Source organism: Columba livia, chromosome 12, assembly GCF_036013475.1.
Source record: "Columba livia isolate bColLiv1 breed racing homer chromosome 12, bColLiv1.pat.W.v2, whole genome shotgun sequence".
NCBI lineage: Eukaryota > Metazoa > Chordata > Aves > Columbiformes > Columbidae > Columba > Columba livia.
The window spans coordinates 13599700-13620291 of record NC_088613.1 but is presented as its reverse complement, the minus strand read 5'-3'; the positions used below and the strand labels follow the sequence as shown (position 1 = coordinate 13620291).

At 35.3% G+C, this 20592-nt stretch overlaps 1 protein-coding gene across 6 annotated transcripts in view; it reads right to left on the bottom strand.

Annotated features, from left to right (window-relative positions):
• The window catches only part of DIAPH2 (diaphanous related formin 2), a 212389-nt gene that overhangs the window by 179730 nt on the left and 12067 nt on the right, over positions 1-20592 (bottom strand). For 2 of the 6 annotated variants that reach the window (XM_065077866.1, XM_065077868.1), the window contains exons 2-8: positions 15612-15644; positions 12986-13159; positions 11396-11500; positions 7037-7057; positions 1527-1666; positions 1097-1171; positions 945-1014 (exon numbers count right to left, since the gene is read on the bottom strand). In XM_065077866.1, coding sequence (XP_064933938.1) covers positions 945-1014; positions 1097-1171; positions 1527-1666; positions 7037-7057; positions 11396-11500; positions 12986-13159; positions 15612-15644 — 618 coding nt within the window. The other 4 variants (XM_065077871.1, XM_065077869.1, XM_065077867.1 and 1 more) reach the window with 4 other exon arrangements.

Below are 20592 nucleotides of genomic sequence, written 5' to 3'. Positions count from 1 at the left end.
TGAAATTATTTGTTGAAAGAACTATCTTCTTTTATTTATTGCATATTCATTTTCTGAACAGATTAATAAAAAAAACTTAAATACTGTCATTTATTCAAAAGTAGCAGTATTTTTCTTTTTTGGTTTTGTTAACTAAAGGATAGTTAGTAAATCAGATATCTAATTGTTCCAGGTTACACTAAGTGCAGGAATAGGGGGAAGCATGTGAATATTTAAGTTTGCTTTTCCCACTTCAGATGGGCTATTCTGGAAGTGAGATTTTACTAAACTGAGTAGCAGTAGTTAAAAGTAACTTAATGCACAGCTATATTTGCTGCAGGTGGGAGGGAATAAAATTATTATAATAACACTTTAGATTTTGCTATAAGTACAGCAAAATCACAAGTTTAACACATCAACTTCTAGAAGCAGCACTCACACTTTGCGAACATGAGTAACCCATGTTAGAAACAAGTCGAGTACAATTTAAACTAGACCAAACTTTTAGCCCTTATCTACCACCTACCAACCTATAAAACTGTAGGTAAAGAGGTATTAAATCATACTCAATTTAAAAATCAGGTTAAAAGTACATTCTATTAACAAATACAATCATGTATAGAAATCAGAATTTAGAAAGAAATATTTTCCTTTCCATTTCACAAACAATTAAACTCCTAATTCACTTACCTTAAATCCATACTATCACTGTCTGCCAAATATTTTACTTCCAAAAATTACTAGCGTTTAACAAAAATTGGACAAAAATGCATATTCAGAAGGCTTATGAACAAGACACTGAACAAAAGGTTACACTAAATTTACTAGCCTATGTTTCCAAACAGTCAGCGGACACTGGATACACAAACTTTCGTTCCTTTTCTGAGATTCAACATGCTACAAAGATCTTGAAGGCAACAAAAAACAAATATGCTAAAAATATCTGAATTTAAAATGGTTCTTACTTTATTGTTCATAAATGCTTTGAGGCACTGGATAAGTTTATGTTGGTTCTTCTTATCAATATTTTCTTGCCTTGAAAGGAAGGAGGAAAATAACTTACATGCAATCTTTACAAGCTCCCTACCCCTCCCCTTCCAATGGTCCAAATCCTTACTGTTTCTTGTCCAGAAGCTTTTCCAAGACATCCAACAGAAGTCCAAGACCTTCATGTCCAAAATTGTTAACCCAGCTGGAAAAAGGAAGAAAAATGCTTATAATTATTTCTTAATCAAATGTAAAGCTTGCAAAGTTATGCCTCCAATACTGCTTGCATATCTTCACAGACACCGCTGTAAGCCCCACTTCCCAGGAAGGCCTGATTAACCAGTAAGACAAATGCTTAGTTCCCACAACTAGAAGTTAACACCCACCATGAAAGGTGAGAAGATATTGCAACCAGTTGCAAACATTTCACTTATCCTTTTCCACTGTGCTGAGAACAACATTCTCATGCCAACAACTATTAGCATAATCACTCTGGTTTCAGAAAAAGCCCCACAATTCTTTATTGCTAAGCAAAAACTACAGTAGAAATTATTACTTACCTGACTGGATTGCTGGTTAGAGATACTCTCAAAGACTCAAGACAATTAAGCAGCTTTTCCTCTGAAATTCCAGATCGCAATTCGTGAATATATTCTTGTGAGGACAGTGTGCATTCATGCTTGCTGTTTTTCAGTCCACCCTATCACAGAAGACAGAATGCTGCTTAAATTTATATTGATCATAGTAGTGTTTAGACGTTAACATGTAAGGCAAATATTTCCACGTGACTTTTAAAATCACCGTTTTCCCTGTACAACTATTAAAGACATCCAACTTGAATTTGATTTGTCATAAGGGTTTAAATAGTTTAGGTTTCGCGTAACAATAGTAAATACTTTTCGGGAATCTTCTTTGAGTAAACTGCACGTACTACATCTTTTATATAAAAATTCAGTTCCATCATTCGGTTGTATTAACATGCTTAGCTGCTACACATTTTCATTTAACATCTACTCCACAACACTGCAGTAGAAACTACCATAGAGACATAAAACCCTCATACTTGTTATTAAGCTTGCCTGATCATTCCCACTGTACCTGTCTTCTTTTTTTTTAAAAAAAATGCTGTGCATTATCACTATGGACATATCCTGACTCAAATTAATTCTCCCTTCTCCAAAAGAACGGAAGCAGATAAACCTCTGAAAATTACTTTGAAAAGGAGCTGGCATCCACCGTTAAATCAGTTTTTTAAAAAGCATGCAACTGCATGATTTGATTTATTTCTGTAGCATAATTCCATGTTTGGCTACTAATAGAGATATCTAGATGATCTTGTTTGCTACAAAAGAATCATATGGAAGATTTGACAAAGAGCTCATCTCCCTACTGAAGTGTCATTACAGAAGAATACCTACAAGGTATTTCAGTACTAAAATACCTGATAATCAGTTTTTAGAGCTGTAGTATTCAAAACCATGAACAATATACAAAACATTTCACTAAAGGGTGCAACTAATCTTTCGTACAGCTCTGACAAGTTGCGAAAAAGCAGTCTCAGCTCAGAAGAGCGGTTATGATTATCATGCAGTTCCTAAAGCTCCTTAGCTCTAAGTGGTCTATTGAAGAGAACCTGATAAAGATGTGTCATGGGTGTAAAGGCAACATGAAAAGTGTCTGACCTAGAATAGTATTTACATGTATTTGATATTAATTATATCAGAAACTTCTTTGACTACTGTAATCTTCCCATTTTCTCTCTTTCAAAAAGTTACAGTTTTTATGAAGTTTCTGGTTTGCTCTATTCAAATTCTTACCATTCATTTTCTAAAACTGGCACTAAGTATGCCTGATGACAAAATTACTTGTCAACATTTAAGTTCATGTTTTTGACCTAGATATATTCCAGTATTAACGCATATAACTATACTGTGAAAAGCTACACAGTTCTCTTTCAGATTATTTGCCCTCAACAAAACAAAAATACGCCACAAACTGTGACTGCATTAAGACAGTGTCCTCCGGACTATGGCAACTTCAAAGATGTTTTTTGCTGACACACAAAGCACCTTTAGCTGGACAATACAGGCCAGTTACACAGCATGTTTCAAAAAGAGTGACCCAATTTGAAATCACTATATCTCTGCAACCAAACTGCCTATGAATTAAACTCTTGCTACTTGAAGGGGTGGGTCATAGAGTCTCCAATGATTAATGCTAGATGTAATTTTTTTGTGTAACTGTAACATGCTGCCATTGTGAAATATACTGTTTTGAAATTGGGCCCATGTTTTTGAAACACCCTGTACATCGAAGGACCAAGACAGACATAACTATGAGTAAAAAGAATATAAAGGAACAATCCGTCACTATCAATCACCTAAACAAAGATATGCTCTTCCACTGAAGAAAAAACAAACAGGTGGAAGTTATCTTTATAAGAATAGAAAATTACTTTAAATCAGGTAAGTATATTAGCTCTACATACTAAAAATCACAATACTACAGAAAAATCATTACTCTGAAAAACCATAAGGTAAAGGACTAGAAAACAGGAACAGGCTTATGTCATTTATTGAATTTGACGGAAACTGAAAAAAGATGATGTGTAACTAATGTACAGCATCTACACACTATTGGTACAGGTTTTGTCATTCAGACAACAGCCATTCCCAAAACCCTAAGAGTAAAAGATGAAAACAGATGCACTACTGTAAGCCACTACATCTATAACAAGATAACAGAAAGTTCAATTAAATGCCATTATATGTTAAGGTAGACCTTGAAAAGCACTCTAGAATGCAAGACATATTTGTTTCTCCAAAAAGATTACTTCCTGTGGTTAGCCCTTCCACTGTACTCTGCTGCAAGCTCCTAGCGACATACCTATTCAAACCAGGCATTTAAGGTCCTTCCTACAGTTTCTTTCATATTTAAATCAAGGCTTGCTCTTGCTGCCTCCTCTTTCTAAGCATTTCAGAAGACCTATGACTCCCTCAAAACCAGTTAAAATAGGTTAAAAAAAGAATTGGCATCACCATCTCTTAAGCATCCTTAGCATACCTTACAAGACAGGCATACTTCTCCTGTGACTAAGCACCTTGAACTGCAGAGCAATAAGGAACTGTCTCTTCTTCCTTTTTACCCTCTGCTTCAAAACAGATGACGGCTAGAGATGGCTCATAAAAATCCATTCTGAAAGCTTTTAACACAAGTACTCTGATTCATGCTAAAGGATTCTCAGCTTAACAGGATTACTTGCTGTTATTTTCTGCAACCAACTTTTCAGTCTCAATGAACTCTTACCTCTAGACATACTAACTGGAATGCTAAAAGCAGATGCTATTTCTTTAAATTTCCCCATTCACAGAGAGTTGGATTCACATACTATTTTTAAGTAATGTTATGCTTTTATGTGGATCAGATTTGACTATATACATTTCTCATTGAAGTGCAAGGTCTCAGTGAAAGTTATGCTTTATGTGAGAGGAGCTAATAAAGACTAAGGCAAAAGCGAAGTACAAAGAAACTCAGAGGGCTAGGTCCCGCACCAGAACTTTGAGAGATTAAATCAACACATAAGATCAAAAATCTTAGAAATTACTTTATGACCAGTCACCTTTGTAGTATTACAATTACAGAATGGAATTATTCATTCATGACAACTCAAATGAAAGCCTGGACGACACATTTAAAATCCTTTCCTGGGGAAGTCAGAAGCTATGAAGTTTTAATGAAAAACTAAGTTTAGCAGAACTCCTCGAAGTCTCAAAAAAAAGCCCAAACAAGTATATAAAACCCTAGCTTGATTTCCCATTAAGGAGGTAAATCTAATCAATTAAAATCTATAAGTATGACACAATTAAGTGTTTAAGGGACAACAGTGACAAAGAGACAGGAGAGACACCTTACAGTGCAAGATATAGTTAAAAATAAACTTCAGCATAGTTTTTATCTCTACACAAACTTTTTCTTTTTAATATTTAGAAAATCAGGCACAAATTAAGTATTTTAGCTATGTTTATTTCAGTTTGTCTTACTTTACCTTGACTCCAGGTGATTTCAAATTTGTTAGCTGGACAAACAAATTTCTCACCCAGGACCTCCGTAAATATTAGGAGGGACTTAGCAAACGTCCAGTTTTATACACAACCCAGATGTGCCACCAAAGGACTGTAAACAAGTTTGAGAACCAATTTCTAACAAAATAATAAGGATGTGCCAGATGACAACCAGCATGGCTTCACTAAGGGCAAATCATGTTTGACAAATTTGGTGGCCACCTACAATAAGGTTACAGCATTTACAGATAAGGGAGGAGCAACTGCCGTCATCTACCTGGACATATGCAAAGAATTTGATGCTGTCCCACATGACATCCTTGTCTCTAAATTGGAGAGACATGGATTTGACAGATGGACCACTCAGTGGTCACACTCAAAGAGTTGCATTCAAAAGCTCAATGTCCAAGTGGCCAGTAACAAGCGGTGTTCCTCAGGGGTCAGCATTGGGACCGGCGCTATTTCACATCTTTGTCAATGACATGGACAGTGGGACTGAGAGCACCTTCGGCAAATTTGCCGACGACATCAAGCTGTGTGGTGCGGTCAACACACTGGAGGGAAGAGATGCCATCCAGAGGGACCTTGACAGGCTTGAAAGGTAGGCCCATGCGAACCTCGTGAAGTTCAACAAGGTCAAGCACAAGGTCCAGCACGTGGATCAGGGCAATCCAGAGCACAAATACAGGCTGGGCAGAGAATCAATTGAGAGCAGCCCTGAAGAGAAGGACTTCGAGGTGTTGGCTGATGAGAAGCTTAACATGAGCCAGCAATATGCACTTTGCAGCCCGGGATACAGTTGGCTTTCTGGGCTGCATCAGAAGAAGTGTGACCAGCATACTGAGGGAGGAGATTCTCACTCTCTGCTCTGGTGAGGCCCGACCTGGAGTCCTGCATCCAGCTCTGGAGCCTTCAGTACAGGAAAGACACGGACCTGCTGGAGAGGGGCCAGAGGAGGGCCACAAAGATGATCACAGGGCTGGAGCACCTCTGCTACGAGGACAGGCTGAGAGAGTTGGGTCTCCAGGGAGACCTTATAGCAACATTCCAGTACCTAAAGAAGGCTTACAAGAAAGCCAGTGAGGGACTTGCCACAAGGGCAGATATAGACAGGGCAAGGGCAAATGGCTTTAAACTGAAAGAGAGGAGATTTAGATTAGATAGAAGGAAGAAATTCTTCACCACGAGGGTGGTGAGGCACTGAAACAGGCTGCCCAGAGAAGCTGTGGATGCCCCATCCTTGGGAGTGTTCAAGTCCAGGTTGGACAGGGCTTTGAGCAACCTAATCTAGTGGAAGGTGTCCCTGCCCATGGCAAGGGGCTTGGAACTAGATGATTTTTAAGGTCCTTTCCAACTCAAACAATTCTATGATTCTATCAGGTTTTTTAGGAAAAAAAAAAAAAAATTGCTCAATTCAGTCCAACAAATTAAGTACCAAATTCTTGTTTTTTAAAAAAAAAAAAATCACTAAATTCAATCATGACAACATAAAACGTAGCTGTGCACTCAATAAGGAAAAAAGCTATGCTGTGAGTGAACTCATCTTATGCTTATTAATTGACCACCTGAATCCTCTGTATCAGTCTTTTTCTCACACTGATATCCAGCAGTTGACACGAATACTAACAATTAGGATATTAAAAATATCCATGTTTAAAGAGAACTAAGTAAACCAAACACTGTAAATTTAAAGTTTTGAGTGACTGCCTACAAGACAAGCCTAAGTTATATTTGTTACAATGAACAGATGAGTTCTCAGTGAGTCTGAAGTATCTGGAAATAGATTCTTGAAAACTTAAGAATAATTCCCTCAAGAGTACAATCAATGATCTCCTACTGCTAAGATAAACATGACTGAGGTAGTTGATAATTATTTTGATAAAATAGGAATTCAGTTATGCCCACTGAACTTTTAAATCCAATATAAATGTCCATAATGTGCCAGCCTAATCTCTAAAAATGGAAGCGAATTCATAAAAAAACAACAAAACTATCATGTTCATACTCACCGGAACTTTACTTCCGACTATCTGCATGCAGTGGTCAGCCAAGAGAGGTTATTGTGTAAAAGAGATAATAATAATAATACATAAATAAACACAGCAAAGTACTTAGTAGGATGTAGCATCACACAAATTTTTCAGTCTCTAATCATTAGTAGTAGTAGTTACATTCTTTTATTATTTTATCACACTGTTTAAGAGTTATATCTTCTCAACAGGAAAACAGTAGTTCTACTGTAGGAGAAATAATTTGAAATTCCTATGTTCTGCTGTTGAATCATCAGAATTTTACACATTTACAAACAAATAAGTAAATTCCTTGCTTGACATCTACTCTTGAAAGATTAAGAGATATGCCATTTTGTTAAAATTATCAGGTCAAATATTTTATATATGACACTGAGAAAACTACAGAAAAACTAATGGCATACTGACTTCCTTGTACATATAACAACTTGATTTATTATTAAGCTTTTGATCTATTCCTATGATGTCATCACTTAATTTAATTAGGTTTTCATAATCAAAACCATGCCCTAGAGTTATAAATCTAACTTGCATTTCAGAAAATTTCATGTGGTGTTTTTCTTTAACTGCTCAGTATGGATGCTTTTAATTATGTGGATAATTAAACAGTGATTTGGAGAATGACATCTCTTTTTACCATGAAACAACATCTCTGTGTATTAATGAACAAGAAGCTGACTTTGCACAGAAGAAACTACAGACAGGCAGTACATCTCTGCCCTGTTCTATCACTTTGCACAAATGACCATGTTCCTGTGAGCACCAGGACTATGTATTTCTGCCTAAATATTGTAGGCTTTTCCTTGTCAGGCAATTTATTAAATAACCACCTTTTACTGATTAAGATCCTGGGACAGTATGATTTTGTTCTAGGATCTGAATTTGATTATATCTGTTCAGCCTCTACCTGCTTCATTTCCTACTCTCATCTCTTCCTTTATTCATTTAGGAAGTCCTTCAGAAGACAGAAGTCCCTGCAAGGCTTTCACAATCACTTCTCCTCTAGAAGCACTAGACAGACTGTCATCACTAGACAGTCTCTTTTCCTAATTTACTACCTTTTTCTTCCACCAACGTTCAACTCATTCAATATGGCACGAGACGTTGCCAAGTTCAGTTCTGAAACCGAACTCCAAGCCCTCACCATTTCTCAAGTATCATTTCCACGGTCAACAATTTTTCTCTTTGTGCAAGAGAAGGAATCATAAGTACAAATAACGACCTCACGTGAAAGTATCCCGCTTATTATCTTCTATCTTTCCTTCATCCTCAAAGGAAAAGGAAAGCTTTTTTGAACTATTGAAAAACAAGGTTTCTTTCTCACTCAGAACTCTGAAGACAGCACAGTGTTTCAGAAAAGCATGGTCAGCATGCTGCAGATGGCACACAAGGCAGAGAAAAAGCACCAAATTGAAAAATAATTTGGTTAAGACAACATCAGCAGATGAGAGTGATATTTTCAAATGAGTGGAGAGCTTAAAAGCCTAAAAAAAAAAAAACATGAACTGGAAGAAAAGTCACATCACTGTTAAGTGTGTCTCAGAAGCTCTAAGCAGAAGAAAAGGCCCAAGTATTTTCAGTATAAAAAAGAAAGACAGGTGACCAATTATCTTTGGCCAAAGACAAGAGTAGAGAATTTCAAGGAAGACAATTTTGAATGCAATCAGCATTTTCATGGAAGACAAGCCTGAAGATGGCCCGATGAAAAGAAATTTTGACAATTCATGATGCAGTAAAAATTGGTTAGAGCTTGAACTCAACTAAGCAGAACAGTAGTTTAACTAAACAGTAGATAAAATTAACAGTGAAAACGAAGTTTTTTTTATTGTAAGATCCCAATCAACATTTTACAAGTGAGCTCAACTTTCTGTATTTTTTAAATCAGTTAAGGTGCTAAATTAAAAGCTAAATTAGAGTAACACGCTACAGAAAGGTCATTCATATTTCTGAACAACCTTAAATCATTCCATTCAAATGCTGTGATTCAATTGCAAGGACTTACTGAAGCACACAAGCTTCAACCTAAGTCTATACTGATGGAAGTTTTTCCATCAGTAAAAACATTTTGCATACGTTTAAAACATCCATACTGGCGCTGACTTTAAAGCTTGCACTCCTGTATGAGGACTTTTTTTTGATTTTTTTTTTTTTTTTAATTGTTAGCATATTTTGGCCAACATATCCCCAGTTCTGTTAAGTTTCCCATGCTGCAGTACATATGGCGGTAAAGATGCAATCCATTAAAGTTTTCAGCAGTTAGACATGCAATGGTAGCCGTGCTTTTCATACTCCGCTACAAAATCATGTTATTTGAGGCAGCTACATTGCAATATTACTATATGTAAGAGAGATCATCATCTTCCAGCTACTTCTTGGGAAAGAAATGCAACTGCTTCCATTGTGAAAGTTTCTACTGCTTCAATAACGTATTTTTACTTATTAAGCAAAACTTAAGACAGATCACCAAGTGAAGACAAATATCTCACAACAGATAGTCAATAGTTCACAAAAACAGTCTAGGCAAAGTTTATACTAACAGGAAACTTCATAATATTCACTGCATAAGCTTAAATATTTTTCCAGTAACTTGCATGTTTAGCTAGACCATGCTTTAGGCACTTGATTCCTTTCGGGACAAACTAAAGCACTGCAGATTTTGTATAAGATGAACTCATGCAGGAACATCAGTCCTCTCAAAAACATAAATCATCATTTGCACATTATAATGCATGTTTTTCCTCACTTAAGTTTATAAACTTTGGTGCTAAGCCTTTGCATTTATAATTGCACGTCACTGTAGTTTTAATTTTTTTTAAATATAACTCTGCCAAGCAGATTTTAAAGGTTAAAAGAAAAACAAGTCAAATGTACTGCTTACAGATTCATTATTCAGACAAACAATTTAATTTGCTAGTTTATTTCCCAAAGAAACAGATTATTATTTAATGCTATCTGTACTTAGCACTCAAGATTCAGCTCAGTAGAACTGCTGGCAGTGCTGCCATTATTGAACAATTATTCCACAAAGTCTTCATACCCAGTAATCTTTTATTGTACATAACTTAGATGTGAAAAAAGATGAAATTCATCCTAACTTCAAAATAACATAATACACATTAACCAATTTTATTAAAGAACTAAGTCGATAGCAAATTTTACCGCTTGAGACTTACTATTGCCCCTTCAATACACAAAGCTACCCTCCACCAAAACCTCTTCCCAATACTGTAATATGTTCAGTTCCTGAGAATTCACTCTACCTTCTCTAGAGTTCCTTAAACAACAAATAGTGGCACAAATCAGGACAAATTTTTTTCTAAAGAAGTCACAGCATACGTGTGTATATATATATATATATATATATATATATATATATATATATATATATATATTTGTTTCATCGCACATTCGTGAACTTTGTGGCATATTCTTCTTTCACATAGGAACTATGTGTGCCATAGTCTATTTTTAACACACAGCACACTTTACTGTTGCATTTTATAACTAATTAGTACTATTAAACCCACTAGTATGACTCCCACTGCAGAAAATTGCCGCTCTTCACTATTTTAAATGGTGTTTCTCCACCCCAACAAGTGTTGGGGCATCCAGTGGTTCTCTCATGCTTCTGGCACCCCAAAACAGACAGACTTCAAATATTTTGAATGCACAATCCATAAACTAACAGTTAATCAATCAACTTAAGTACCAAGAATGATCAACACAAATGAAAGGTCTAAATATACTTTTCTACTCAAAATATAATTTGAAACTCGTTATTCACTAAAGGAATAATTTTATTTACCTTCGGAACATTTCTTAGCAGAATATTTAATGCAGTTCTCAACCCAGCAACAATACTCAACATATTCAAATCAAGCTAAAATACTGACTTCATTACAATTTTTAAATGCTTTCAATATGTTGTTCCCCTGTTTCTAAAACTGCAAATTGTACATCTATTATGTATGTCATTAATGAAACCACAAAGTCATGCTACCCCTTCAAAAGCTTTTGGTACCAAAAATGTGTAAGATGAATCCCACAGAGATATGCTCAGGTTCCACACATTACTCTACATCATTGGATTTGCAATTTCTTACCATTTACAAGACAGCATTAAGTTTTCACATTGTACAATAATCGAAAAACAAACTAACCCTTCAGACACATCTGCAAGCATTTAAAATTATACTGGTAAGCACAGATTTCTTTTTTTCCTATCACTCTTAGAAGATAAATCCAAACAAAAAAGTTGAAAGTTTCAAGCTTAAAAAGTATACCACGCATAAATTTAAGCTTCTTTCTTTCATTTGTCTTGGAGAGGTGACTACTTACAGATTTGGCAGTTGCAGAAATGTATTGGACAACCATCTCACGTTTTGTGGTCAAGTCTTTATCTCTTAAAGGAGCTTTACGTTCTTCATTTAGATTCATATCTTCCTGTAAAGAAACAGACCGCACAACATCAACATTCTATTTCATGCTTTTTATTAGTCTTTGTTATTATTATTCTACTTTTCTTAAATAAATAGCTCACTTTTAAACAAACTGACTTTTTCCAGCTTATCTTCATTTCAGTTTGTTCAGTTCTGAGCTACCCAATTTTCTCATTTAATTCTGTCACTTCAAGTGTTTGCTGTTTTCAAGACTTAACCAAAATTACAATTTCATCAAGGGTAGTTACCATTAGTGAAATCTGGCTCAAGAAATAAAACCAGAGGACAAACCCAAAAATTCTACACCCCAAACTGATCACCTAAGTGTTAACTTTTATGAAGTTTCTGTGGGGTTTTTTATAAAGTCTTGTTACAACAGACACAATTTCTGCAGCATCTAATCAGAAGGCTGTTATTACATAGATTATTAGCTTGTGGCAGGGGTAGATGTGAATGTGTTCCAACTGATGTATTTAAAGTAACCTAAAAATTCAAATATTCTACTAGATTTAATCCAAAGATACCTGTTTCAACTTAATAACTGATTAAACAAAATATGCAGTCATCATTAGTCATGACGGACCTTGCCATTAAAAGTCAAAGCAACTTCAGATTAGGAACTAAGACCAATAAATACTACTGTACCAACTTATTAGATAATAGCTTTTTCAAATAATTATTCGTTTCTGGAAGACAGAACTATTGTCTGCTTCAGTTAACATAACTTGGAAAAGTTAAAAATAAATCCCTTAATCTAACAAGCAAATCAAGCAAGTATTAGTTAACACTGATCCAGTCTTTCAAATGAGCTTCACTTCATTGAACAGAGTAAACCTACACAACAAGACAGGACCATTCTTAGGCCATAGTGACTGTGTGAAAGTTTACAATCTCAAAAAATGATACAGAAAACACTATTCCCAACAATACTCAAAATATCACGCTTCATGTATGGACACCAACGCATATGACAGATTTAATAACATATCTACTTCAAAAGATTATTGCTTTATTACTAATAGCAAAGCTTGCCTGTGAGGGGAATCACGAACCCTGACAAGAGATCTTAAGATGATATAAAAATTGAGCTTTGTATACATTAAGATTTTACTTATTGAAATTACTATTTTCTAACGTTATTTAGGTAGTAAAAACTATCCTTCAACAGCAGTATCTAACTACTGCAACTAAGGTCTATAGAGGTTATCTTAATGAAGCACTCAACAGCTTAAACTTTTTATTTTTGGCTTTTTGTCTTTGCTTTCTCTGTTAGAAACAGTCCAAGTAATTTAAACGTATATTACTAACATTCTGCGTGTTACTCAACTGCTTATGTGCCAATTTAGACAAGTCCATCAGGCCTATGCTATGCCCTCCCAAGTAGTTAATACTTCCAAAACAACAATATGTGAAAAATCACTACTACATAACAAACGCCAACATGAAAACAAATTAAAATCCCATAAAATGATCTAGCACATCATCTTACCATCATTTTTTCAAAGAGATCCATAACTTCTTTTTCTGATAAGTTCATGCAACGCTCATCAACAAGTGCCTGGGCAAGTGGGATTTCACTTATAGAAGGTTGAGAGTCAATAGGATGCTGAATGAGAGGCTTCTCTTTTTTCACTGTTTTTCTGAAGGTTGTTATTCTGTCACGCTGCAAAGACATCCATTTAAAAATCAGCAAAAACAGAAATACAGGAAAGCAGCCAATTACATGGCAGTAATACACACATTTTTAGTTAATCCAAGCAGCAGAGTTAAAACTCAAATCGAACTGTAAGTAAAAATACACAAACATTCAGAGATTACTTTTCACAGAAAGACAACAACATTTAAAGTAAATTCATGACAAGTCACATGCAAAAGGGATACAACTATGTCTCACAGTTTCAAAAGTACCTATGTTAAACTCTTAGCATTTCAAAAATCTTGAGTTCATATTTTCAAATTACTCCCTAATTATCCTGATAGTGAATAAATATGGTACCACAAAGGTAATGTCCAAGCGTTCCTTCACCTGAAGAGCTATAAGTCTTTGGAGGACAAGTGAAAAAGCCAGCGTTGGGAAGGAGGTACTCACAAGTTCATCAGGCTTATTAAAAAATCCTGCTAAAGTAAAATAAAGTTTGTAGAGGAATTAATGCTCCAAGCATAGTTCACAATTTCTTGAAGTGTTTTTGAGTACGGACTCCTGAAATTAGTGCAAAATTTTAAAAAGCCAGGTAATGGATTACTTGCAGAGAAGCAGCCACCCATAGTTAAATACACAACCAGGCGTTAGTGAAAGCATATCATACGTTCTGCAACAACGTTTCACTGGTTAAGGTCAACTTGTTTTATGCCTTATACCAAACCCCCACCTTTTTTTTCTAAAGCATGCTTACTCAGTTAATTTGTTAATATTGAAAACAACCAGAGCACCTTCCTTATAAGGCCATTTATTATTGTTTTATTAATATATAACTCTTTCTGGAGTTAGAATTTTTTTTTATTTTATAAATACTGTCTTTAACTATATAAACATGTTCATTTTGAGAACATGATGTCTATAGCACATATATATAGAACATTATGTCTAATTTTTCTGAATTAACCATTTCCATCAACAAATACTGCTGTATTTGTTTCAGGCATTGAACAGCCTTATGAAGACATGCTTTCATCTAACAGCAGCTTACGTAGGGTTACCAATATTCATTGCAGTTATTGCAATCTCTATGAAGACATGTAACCCAAAATTTCTATTTTCTGTAATTAAACAACTACTATGAGGTATGAAAAGTGTAATGGAATATTTCATTCGTAGGAAATTTGGATTCATTTTAGTCCAGTCAGAAGGGGAGAAAGTTGACCAAGTGCTGTGAAATATGGGGAAGAAAGGTTCTTTCTTTTTTGTTGTTTTCTTTCCTTTTCTGGTTTTGTTATGGGGTTTGCTTTGTTGTTGTCCTTTTGGGTTTGTTTTATTTTATTTTATTTTGAGATACAAGAAGACTATTTGTTTTAGAGAAAGTACCCCTAGATAAGCTGCATGACCCTTTGAATAACTCTGGAGGTTTGTTTGTTTGTTTGTGTTCTTGAGGGGAGGGGAATTGGGTTTGGGTTTTCTTCTTGCTTAGAAGTATTACATTTGTGGACAGAAACACATTCCCTACAAGGATATGTTAACAGCCTTAACAAGGCAAGATTTTCATCTCATTTTTTCCTTGTTAGAACAGTTTCCAGTTTTTGAAACTAAAATTAGGGCATAGCCTAATGAAAAGGCCAAAGATGGCATAATACCTGAAAGGCAGTATCCAAAATTAGTCAATACACATCAAATGCAGGTTAACTGTTCACTTACATTCAAGTGCCCATTCAGCAGTAACAAAAAAAAAGAAAAGAAAAAAAAAATCCATTTAAGATCAATTTCACCACACTATGATCTGTTTCAAGTGTACCTTATTAACAACTAATTTGTTTAATCAGATTGCAATGGTCTGGTCACTTTAAAGCCATAAACCAATCTTCTACATGATTACTAGGTACAATTTCTTAATTTCAGATAAGTAAGTGATGATTAAATAAGTGGCCCAGGTGGCTTAACTATTAGATATAGAAAATAAAAGTTTGCAACTTTAATGAAGTCAATTTTGATATAAGTTTCTGTAAAATCCTTTGCAACAGGTTTCAAAGTATTCAGAATTATAAAGTTAGTGACACTGAATACAAGCTCATTGTTTGACATCAGTACACCCTTATTACCCAAAATGGTTCCACTTGAATGATGTGGCAACTAACTTTGAAGAACCACTGTGGATCCTTTACTGTTGAAAAGAAGGTCAAGAGAAATAACACTTTGAACTATGGAATAACAGCTTCAACACATCCACAGTATTACTGAAGTATTTACAATGTGATTATAAGAAGCTTCTCCAAATACATCTAATTTATTACTTTTCCTCAATTGAGGTTGCAAATGAAAATCTTTAGGAATAGTGACTCAAATTTTCTGAAATCTAATGCTTTATATCCTTATAAGAACATGTTACATTGTCCACAACATTTGAAATAAAATAGCATGCAGCGTGGAGTTACCATTGCAAATTAAGATGTGACAAAGACCTTACCACATCATCTGCCAAAGTTTTTATTTGAATATTCTATTAAAAAGAAACACACACATACACATAAATCAAAGAAAAAAAGACAGTGTTACCTACTATTTCAGAATTAAGTAGTCTATATACCACATATTCTAACATTAAAAAGCACTTCAAATTGCAGTAACTGTCCTAACAAAACTGCAGACACATGAACATGGAATCTTTTGCATGTGACAAAGCAGGTTTGCAACCCATTTTACCTTATCTTTTGACTATTTAACTCATGAACCTGGAATCTGTATAGCTTTAGAACTCCCACTTTTTCACAAAAAATGCAGTAAGATCTCTTAGAAAGCTTTCCAAAACAAACGTGGACTATTGGACCCCAAAGCCAGTCAGCAGATAGTTACATGACACTCTTAGTTTTGACAGCTTTTGAGACTCAGAGAGTTGAGGAGAATTTCTTCCTGTGTCCCAGCTTCTTGAGCCTTCTGCCAACTTCTCCTTAACACTGAGTAATGTAAAATGATCAAGGAACCGGTTAAATCCAGTATCTCGATGATGCACAAACCAGTCACTACTACCTCTCCCTTCCTAGTACCTTCTCACTTGTTCCTTAACAGCAATAAAACCCTGCTGACAAATATCACCAACTTTACATTTTTAGTCATGGCCAAAAAAGCAACCTATATTGCATATAAATATCAATAATCTTGTCAAGGAAGCAGTCAGTTAATATATATTGCTCATTTTACATCAAGCAGTCATGAATAGGTAATTAAGGTCTAAAACTTCAGAGAGACAGGCAGGAAGTCTGCAATAAAAATAACTGCTGTAAATGAAAAACTGTGTTAGTTGCTCCATAATGAGACAGTCCCGCAAGTCACTGGTTTGGAAACAGCAGCCTTATGTTCTTGGACAGCAAGATTTCAGATTCCTTGGTTGTGCTCTCACCAGCTGAAATGATCAAGATGCCTCAAGACAATATTCCATACTACTGTTAACAGATGTTGACACCACCTTCCTACCATATCTCAAATCTCTTCCTTACAGCTCCATCTCTCCTGTCTTTTCATTACCTGAACGTAGTATGGAGACAGAAGAGGAGGTAATACTGTAATCTTGAAATCAAAAAAGGACCTTTGATTTTTAATGTAGGTTTTTGAGGAAGGAGTTCAAATGAAGTAAAGCCTAACTATGACGTCAACCCAGAGACAGCAACGTAACCAAGAAGTTCTAACACTCTGCATCTGTTTTAGCAGATATTTGTACTAGAAATATTTATTTTACCCTTTTTAAGTACTGTCAATCTTTTCCAGAACCTGGAACAGGATAATCTACTCCATCTCTATATTTATATTGCATGTGTCACTCAAACTCTTCTGGGCAAAACACAGAACCTTAAAGCAAGATACCACACAGCATTTTTCCAGGCATCTCAAGCTCACTTCCTAGATCTGCTTATAGTGCATAAACTCCACTGCTGCCAGTAACTACTTGAGATAAGCAACACATTTAACAGGTAGAACAAGTAGCTGAAGGCAAAGGCAAGGTAGTTATGTACCTGCAGATTCCCATCAACACACAGTTTGACAGTCTCTTATACTAACAAAGACATCATGCTTCCAGTCTGATTTAAGAGCATAAACCCCAAGTAGTTTACCTCCCCAGAAGGAAGTTTAATGCTAGAGGTCTGTCTACAAAAACTGCAATATCTTATTCTTTCAGCCATCTGTAAGACAGCCAGAGCACCACAAGATGAAAAGAAATCAACTCTTTCCTAGCTTGTTAAAGACACTAACTCCCCAATTATAGAAATGGCCCAAAAGCAAAGGTTTTGCAAGAATCTCCATGATAAAACATTTGCAGATAAGGGCTATCAAATTAATATTGTTACATATAAACACACAATGTAAGACAGCAGCATATCATCTCTCCCTGGTTTTAATATCACCACAAACCATGGAACATCTTCAACCCCTCTATTAAAGAACTATTTCCTACTGATTTACTTAGTTCTTCACTTAGAAGATTTAAGTGACAGAGCTTCTCCCTTTCAAACATGGTCTTTCCAGTCCATCAATAGCTGAAAATATCACTTTCTATTTAGTCCTCCTTACTGTAAGTATCCTACTACTTGCTTAAGTACTGACAGATCATGACAATAAGGCACACAAAAATCACAGCATCAATGCAACTTCATCGCATTTTCATCTTAAAACAGTCCCAGCCATGTTAATACTCAGAGTAACTGAAACCTTGCACATAAAAACAGACAGATTCTCACCATAGTTCACTATGTTTATTGATATTAAAAAAAACAACAACAACAAAAATCACTGTTTCCTCATCCAAGCTCAGTTCAGGCTTCTGCAGTAACAACATCAACATTCAAAGAATTAAACAACTTGAGATGATTACATTAACTTTTAATGCAAAACTCACAGCAAGTCTACTTTTTTTGAATCTTTTTCTAACTTAAGTGTTAATAAAATCTTCAAGATCACTTGATCTGGCCATGAGTTGTAAATTACGGTGCATTAGCACGGGTTAATTATCTTTACGCTATATTTAAGTATTACTTTGCCGTGTTCTTAATTGTTGCACTGAAGACTCCAACGTCCACTACAAAAATAAAATGAAAAGAAACTCTCAGTCTACCACATGTATAATGAAACAACGATCAGCTGGGTAACTTCTAAACTTAACAGCAATTTTCACTCCAGAGCACACTGCTCAGGCAAATAACGGGGTGTTACAATACCCCTTCTGCACACATGCTACGACTTCAGATAATAGCTCCAATCACTACTAGTTATCCTAGTTTTCCAAAAGTAACAAACAGAAATGTGACCTTAACTTTCTTGTTTTTAAACTAAGGTAATATGATTGTTTTCCAAAATTTACCTGAACTATAATACCCACAAACAACTTTGCAAAACTTGGCTCAAGGCAAAGTGATTTTTAACTGGCTATAAACAGATTTGAACACAACTACAGAGGGAATAACTTCCCATATAAGTACCTGAACCAAGGGAGTTTAAAGGGACAAAACCCAAAACTGGTTAATAGCTGAGGTACAAAAAGTTGTGTGCAATTTAATTCTATGTCTTAGAGCCACAAAACAGAATTCATTCCAACAACCTATGTTTTTCAGTACAGAGGATGAGTAACATTCCTATTAAACAATTTAACCATCTGTTAACATATTCAATTTTGTAATTAATGTAAAAAGGTGCCCAGGAAATTGTGAAAAGATAACAAGGTCACATTAGCTGGCGTGCAGAAACTAGAACTACACACTCATTTACAACTTTCAAGATCTTTATCCACAAAGTATACCTGGCATTACTAAGAAAATTAGTGAAAATACAATTCATAAAGTGTACGCTTTACAGTAATTTTTTTGCACTTCAAGAAGCATTTATCATGCTTTCAAAAAAAGAACTTGAAATGACTGTTGTAGTTTGCGTGGTATATCAAAGATACTCAAAGTTAGCAGCACTAATAGTTTTGTCACTATCGTTGCACATTTATGTTTAGTCTACGTGACACCACATGGAAAATTCTTGTTTGCTTTGCAGCTATTCATTTCACAAATTCCTTAAATATGCATTATTTAAATTGTTAAACTAAAGCTTAATCTATAACCTGACCATGAAGGTAAACATGCCCTGTGGCACTACAATGTGAAACCAAGGATCATGTGGACACCTCACACCAGATTGCCACAGGGAAGCTAGAAAGTTGTTCATGTTGACAGCCCAGAGTCAGTGCTGTTAGACCTCAGAAAACTGCCTCTTTTTCCCCCGTTACTTGACGTGTTTCCCCAGCAGACTGACCATCCAAAAATGAGCAATACTAGGACAAGAAGTCAGACAACTCTTCATGCTAAATAAAGCAAGAGGGTCATCCAAGCTGGTAATCACTAACAGCAGAGGGCACCAATTCTTTAATCACAGTGCTAGAAGACAAAATGCCTCAGCACTGGTCCCAAACAGGAGGGAGAGGAAAAGAGACCAGAGACACCTTAATCCTATTGAACACACTGGCTTTCTGCTTTTCAGTACAGATAAACTGTCTCTCTTCAGGATGCTATACAGCTTTTAAATTCCATACCTAAAACTACCAAGCAACAGTTTGCTAGTTACAACTTTTACAAACTAGACTTTTGAAAGAGCCAAGTCTACATTCCATTCACAAATTTCACTACAAACAAATATTGCAACACTGCTTTTATTAAGTGCACACTAGCTTACTAGTCTCAGTATACAGGTCTAATGTCCTAAGAGATATTTAACTAATCAAGATGTTTACAGAGGTTAAAAAAACATTGCAAATCCTGACCTTACAATGAAGATTTAAACCTTTTTATTTTAGTTTGCAGCCTACAGTTTCATTCAGAAATTCTAGCCACTGGTTTTCATACTTATTTTAGAAGTGCTTGTGGCATTGCATAATCATTAACCAAAGGGTTTTATAGGACACATCTTAAAAAAAAACACACTACACAACACACAAAGCCAACAACCAAAAACCACAAACCACAACTCATACAAATAAACAGGTATAAAACTCCATGGCTACACGGCTACAGCAAGAAAAGGTGTAATTAAGAATCTTCCACTTCAAGGATTCTGGGCAGTCTGGCAAATCACTATAAAACAAGTGTAGCAACAGAAATTCATACAAAGTTTCTGCATAGGAAGTACAGGTACCTCCGGGGAGACCTCACATGTTACAGGCAGCATCTCAATTGCACTAGAACAGTTAAATATTTGCATAAAGAAAATAAAAGAAAGAAGCCATATTTGATAATATGAATACAGAACATCAGACTGCACCAATTGTCAGCAGTATAAATGGGGAAAATAAGTAAGGGAACTCTAAATCTTCATGTACTTGAATAATAGAGCTAAGCATATGCACTGTTGCTATATACATTTTATTGGGGGGTCATATGAAGACTAGCATTGCATTTATTTTGGGTTTAAATAACTTCACT